This window comes from Carassius gibelio, chromosome B23 (assembly GCF_023724105.1).
Source record: "Carassius gibelio isolate Cgi1373 ecotype wild population from Czech Republic chromosome B23, carGib1.2-hapl.c, whole genome shotgun sequence".
Classification (NCBI taxonomy): domain Eukaryota; kingdom Metazoa; phylum Chordata; class Actinopteri; order Cypriniformes; family Cyprinidae; genus Carassius; species Carassius gibelio.
Window position 1 is genome coordinate 1855537 of NC_068418.1, and position 6232 is coordinate 1861768.

Consider the following 6232-nt stretch of genomic DNA (forward strand, 5'->3'; position numbering starts at 1 on the left):
ACAAATCTTATTGAATGGCCCATGGTTTCACTTTGCGAAACTGAAAATATTCGTCGGACTGGTCCCGATAAAAAAAAATCATGCACATTTTTGGTGTGCGAATGTTTGCGGACTGTGTGGAAGCATCCATAGGAATCTATTGTTTTATTCCAGTGCGTTATTGCATCCAATATTCGTTTCTCTTTTTGGCACTCCTTGTGAAAAGTTTGGACATTACTAATTTTCGGTAGGAAATGTAAAAAAAAAAAAAGATGTTTTGTTTGGTTTGTATTTGGTAGTTTATTGGTTCTGGATCATGTGCTGTTTTTTAGACTGTGGCTCTAGATGGGACATTATTCCAGAAGTCTGGAGTGATCTCCGGAGGTGCCAGTGATCTGAAGGCCAAAGCTCGGCGCTGGGATGAGAAAGCTGTTGATAAACTGAAAGACAGAAAGGAAAAGCTCACAGAAGAGCTCAAAGTAAGTAATTTTGAGTCTGTAGGATGTTAAATGCAATGTGGTTAAGGAGATTTGTCGTTGACTGATTGGATTGAGTGTTTGTGAATATCAGGAGCAAATGAAGGCAAAGAGAAAGGAGGCAGAGCTGCGTCAGGTGCAGTCTCAAGCTCATGGTTTGCAGATGAGACTCAAATACTCTCAGAGTGATCTGGAGCAAACAAAGACAAGACACCTGTCCCTTAACATGCAGGTACCCACCGCTTTTTCAGCTTGTGTTGTTCCAAAAAAAGTATTTTGTGATGTAACAGTTTATTTGCCTTATTTCAGACCATCAGAAGTGACTTACTACAGTAGTGATATTTGTCACATTTTCTTATTGGGGTGATTTCAGGAAAAGTCAAAGCTGGAGAGTGAACTTGCTAACTTTGCTCCACGCATTAATGACATTAAGAGAATCATCCAGTCACGAGAGAGAGATATGAAAGACCTGAAAGACCGCATGAACCTGGTAGGACACATCACCGTTATCTAAAAACAATTTTACTTTGGTTAATGTATCACCTGTCTTCAGTCTTGTTGGTCTTTGTCTTTCATTCCAGGTGGAAGATGAGGTTTTTGTAGAGTTCTGTAAAGAGATAGGAGTTCGTAACATTCGTGAATTCGAAGAAGAAAAAGTCAAGAGACAGAATGAGATTGCCAAGAAACGGTGAGAATATTTAAAATAAATCTTTGATCTTTGAAAATGTTTTTTTGCAATTCAAAAACATATTTTCTTAACAAAATTCCCTTCACTGCAATGTAGCTGAAAGTTTTATTTTATTTATATGTTTATTTTAAATCAAATTTTACATCAACATCAATTAGAATTTGTGCGCAGTACTTAACAGTACTTACAACTTACATCAGATGAAAATAGTTGACGTAGCTTCTGATTAATCCTTTCCTCAAACTCTCTGGTAGCTTGGAGTTTGAGACTCAGAAGACACGTCTGGCTATCCAGCTGGACTATGAGAAGAACCAGCTCAAGGAAGACCAGGAGAAGGTGATCATGTGGGAACAGACGGTCAAGAAAGATGAGAATGAGATAGAGAGACTCAAGAAGGTAGAGAACATTCACATACTTGCAAAATGATACTCGTTTAAACCTGGAAATTATGTTTGATCTAATTTAATCAATTCATTTAATATTTCCCAACAGGAAGAGCAAAGGAACATGAAGATCATTGATGAAACCATGGCACAGCTTCAGGATCTGAAAAACCAGCACCTGGCCAAAAAATCTGAGGTTAATGATAAAAATCATGAGATGGAGGAGATCCGCAAGAAACTGGGGGGTGCCAACAAGTGAGCCCTTTCAATGTTTTATTATATATATATTCCATAATATTTCTCGCCATGAAAACAGCCAAAGCTGGAATGGCATTGAACAAAAAGAAACAAACATGCGTAGATGTTTTCAAAGTTGGTATGATGATGTAAGGAAAATGTTTTGTCTTTGAATAGGGAGTTGACGCAGCTGCAGAAGGAGGTTACAGCCATTGAGACCAAGCTGGAGCAAAAACGCAGTGACAGACACAATCTTCTGCAGGCTTGTAAAATGCAGGACATCAGACTTCCCCTCCGATCAGGAACTATGGATGACATCAGCCAGGAAGAGGTATGTGCCATACTAACCCATGACAAAATAAAATCTCAAAATTATGAACTACCAATTAGAAGTTTGGACACTTAATCAATTTGTGTTTTTATAATATTAAAATAATTTGGATCTAGAAGTGTATGCTTGAAAAAGTTGTGTAGATAGTCTATGTGTGATTTATCTAAAAATGTAACTTTAAACCTTCTGTTCTTTTTTTTTTCTACTCCACATAAGGCAAAAAACATAAGTCAATAAATGTCCAGAATTAATTGGAACTTCAATACTGTTTGAAAATGTAACCAAGATACAAAATCGAAAATATAAAAGATTAATATTTTTCCCAGCTGCATCATTTTCATTCTTGTAATGTTCCATATTTGACCATTTTCATGGTTATTTTTTATTATTATTAAAATATCCCAAAATCACTAGAACAGTGTTATATATATATTTTGACTTGTGTACTTGCATTATCCCAAATGTTTCAAAGAATTTATAAATTCAGATCAATAGCCAATTTGGAATAGTGGCTTGTCCCTGGTCATTTCATTGCCTGCCAATGACGCCATGCACCCTCGATTTCCGAGACAAAAGACATTTTAATATGTTATGGGTTTTATTAGGCCGATGACAACCACAGAGTAACATTGTAACAGAACTTTCAAATGTATCTAGTATGACAAAACAGCGCTGTTTTACCCCACATGAGCATGACTGGAAGGAGCGGATGCCATCGACTGTGTCATTATAATAGTGTGTCATGCTCGTTCAGTTGCCTCGTTTCGTTTCGACTGCTTTCAAGTCTTTATTTATATATCACTCTTTTCTGTCATTGGAGAAAGTGTAGGCGCTGTTGTGGCTTCTTGGAGAATGTTGTGGTCAATAGTGTCAAACGCAGCACTAAGATCCAATAGCACTATTAGAGAGATATACCCATGATCAGATGGTCAGACTTTCAGCCTCACCCTTTTTCATACTACGACGTTAATAAATCTTTAATACATTTGCTCTTCCATGAACAAGATTTCTGCTCCCGTTGGATTGCATCTGCTGTGGGGATGAAGACGACAACTTCCATGATTCCACACTCGCACTACGTCTTTGTTTCTTTGTGTTTTAAATACACACCATCTAGTAGCAAAAACGTACATGTTGTTCCTTTAACCCTTTTTACCTAACATCTTGCTTGTGTTTGTGTTGTAGGGCAGTTCTCAGGCTGAGGAGAGCCTCAGCAGCAGTCAGAAGACATCTAGCACCGTCCTAGCCAAGGAAGCTCTTATCGAGATCGACTACAGCAGCTTGTCAGAGGACTTAAAAGTACATCAGTGCTTGCGTCTTTACACTATCATGATTACATTACTGTTTTTACACTATGATGACCGTTATGGTGTGTTGGGATTGTGATGTGACTGATGCTTTGCAGGACTCCCTGTCAGATGAGGAGATCAAGGCAGAGATGAACACATTACAACAGAGACTCAATGAGCAGCAGAGCATCCTGCAGAGGATCAGTGCTCCCAACATGAAAGCCATGGAGAAACTAGAGAGCGTTAGAGACAAATTCCAGGAGACCAGTGACGGTCAGTCATTCCAAGCTTATGCTGTAAAATGAATCCAAATAAAAGTAAAATTGCAGTTACAGTATTGTTCAAAATAATAGCAGTACAATGTGACTAACCAGAATAATCAAGGTTTTTCGTATATTTTTTTATTGCTACGTGGCAAACAAGTTACCAGTAGGTTCAGTAGATTCTCAGAAAACAAATGAGACCCAGCATTCATGATATGCACGCTCTTAAGGCTGTGCAATTGGGCAATTAGTTGAATTAGTTGAAAGGGGTGTGTTCAAAAAAATAGCAGTGTGGCATTCAATCACTGAGGTCATCAATTTTGTGAAGAAACAGGTGTGAATCAGGTGGCCCCTATTTAAGGATGAAGCCAACACTTGTTGAACATGCATTTGAAAGCTGAGGAAAATGGGTCGTTCAAGACATTGTTCAGAAGAACTGCGTACTTTGATTAAAAAGTTGATTAGAGAGGGGAAAACCTATAAAGAGGTGCAAAAAATGATAGGCTGTTCAGCTAAAATGATCTCCAATGCCTTAAAATGGAGAGCAAAACCAGAGAGACGTGGAAGAAAACGGAAGACAACCATCAAAATGGATAGAAGAATAACCAGAATGGCAAAGGCTCAGCCAATGATCACCTCCAGGATGATCAAAGACAGTCTGGAATTACCTGTAAGTACTGTGACAGTTAGAAGACGTCTGTGTGAAGCTAATCTATTTTCAAGAATCCCCCGCAAAGTCCCTCTGTTAAAAAAAAGGCGTGCAGAAGAGGTTACAATTTGCCAAAGAACACATCAACTGGCCTAAAGAGAAATGGAGGAACATTTTGTGGACTGATGAGAGTAAAATTGTTCTTTTTGGGTCCAAGGGCCACAGGCAGTTTGTGAGACGACCCCCAAACTCTGAATTCAAGCCACAGTACACAGTGAAGACAGTGAAGCATGGAGGTGCAAGCATCATGATATGGGCATGTTTCTCCTACTATGGTGTTGGGCCTATTTATCGCATACCAGGGATCATGGATCAGTTTGCATATGTTAAAATACTTGAAGAGGTCATGTTGCCCTATGCTGAAGAGGACATGCCCTTGAAATGGTTGTTTCAACAAGACAATGACCCAAAACACACTAGTAAACGGGCAAAGTCTTGGTTCCAAACCAACAAAATTAATGTTATGGAGTGGCCAGCCCAATCTCCAGACCTTAATCCAATTGAGAACTTGTGGGGTGATATCAAAAATGCTGTTTCTGAAGCAAAACCAAGAAATGTGAATGAATTGTGGAATGTTGTTAAAGAATCATGGAGTGGAATAACAGCTGAGAGGTGCCACAAGTTGGTTGACTCCATGCCACACAGATGTCAAGCAGTTTTAAAAAACTGTGGTCATACAACTAAATATTAGTTTAGTGATTCACAGGATTGCTAAATCCCAGAAAAAAAAAATGTTTGTACAAAATAGTTTTGAGTTTGTACAGTCAAAGGTAGACACTGCTATTTTTTTGAACACACCCCTTTCAACTAATTGCCCAATTGCACAGCCTTAAGAGCGTGCATATCATGAATGCTGGGTCTTGTTTGTTTTCTGACAATTTACTGAACCTACTGGTGACTTGTTTGCCACGTAGCAATAAAAAATATACTAAAAACCTTGATTATTCTGGTTAGTCACATTGTACTGCTATTATTTTGAACAATACTGTACATTGACAAAGCACAAAAGACTGCAATTCTGTTTGTCATTGTGAATGCCGGTCTCACTGACCTTGAAGGAACAAACATACAAACACTGGAGAATTTAGAATGCATCCGTTGGAATTTTTAGATTTCTTCTGACATCTCTTGTTGCAAAACTTACCATCCCATCACTGCCAACACTGGTAGCATATCTACTGTTAGTTAGCCTTTTACATGATTTTGCTCACAATCACCAGCCTAGGATGTGATATAGTCTCCCCTCCCACAACATAAATTCTCATTAAATGATTTCTATCAATTATTTCTGATTTAAATCTAGTTAAATTCCAGTTAAACCTGATTTAGTATTAGAGTAAATGATGGCACAGTTTTCATTTTCTGGTATCCCTTTAAAAAGTTTAGGCTTGCAGATTGGGTCGATCAGCATGTCTATCTGTGGTTTGCAGCATTTCTAACAATTACGTGTTTTTATTTGATTTTTTTTGTATGTTTGAATATCATAGAGTTTGAAGCTGCCAGGAAGAGGGCAAAGAAAGCCAAGCAAGCTTTTGAGCAGATAAAGAAGGAGAGGTTTGACCGTTTCCACGCGTGCTTCGAGTCTGTGGCCACCAACATTGATGAGATATATAAAGCCCTGTCCCGCAACAGCAGTGCCCAGGTACTTAAACAATGACATAGCTGCCTTTTTAAAGTTGTTATTGTTTGTTGATAAGGACACACTTATTCCACAAGCACTTAACCACTACACAGCCTTAAACCAATGCCTTTGCACATGCAAAAAAAAAAAATTCACCTTTGTTTACTATATGATTGTTATTATATAGTATACTAAATTATGTATAGCTGCAAACAAAGTCTTCAGTTCTAATGGCGGCACCTTGCCTGTTAGGACA

General features: G+C 38.3%; 2 protein-coding genes across 2 annotated transcripts in view; both read left to right on the top strand.

Annotated features, from left to right (window-relative positions):
- Positions 1–6232, top strand: part of LOC128012121 (uncharacterized) — a 103026-nt gene that overhangs the window by 69799 nt on the left and 26995 nt on the right. The gene's annotated exons all lie outside the window — the stretch shown is intronic.
- The window catches only part of smc1al (structural maintenance of chromosomes 1A, like), a 32763-nt gene that overhangs the window by 19412 nt on the left and 7119 nt on the right, over positions 1–6232 (top strand). Inside the window, exons 13-22 of the mRNA XM_052595118.1 lie at positions 312–458; positions 550–687; positions 829–945; positions 1037–1143; positions 1398–1539; positions 1636–1781; positions 1941–2094; positions 3280–3393; positions 3500–3656; positions 5843–5997. Coding sequence (XP_052451078.1) covers positions 312–458; positions 550–687; positions 829–945; positions 1037–1143; positions 1398–1539; positions 1636–1781; positions 1941–2094; positions 3280–3393; positions 3500–3656; positions 5843–5997 — 1377 coding nt within the window. The remainder of the gene's footprint in view (positions 1–311; positions 459–549; positions 688–828; positions 946–1036; positions 1144–1397; positions 1540–1635; positions 1782–1940; positions 2095–3279; positions 3394–3499; positions 3657–5842; positions 5998–6232) is intronic.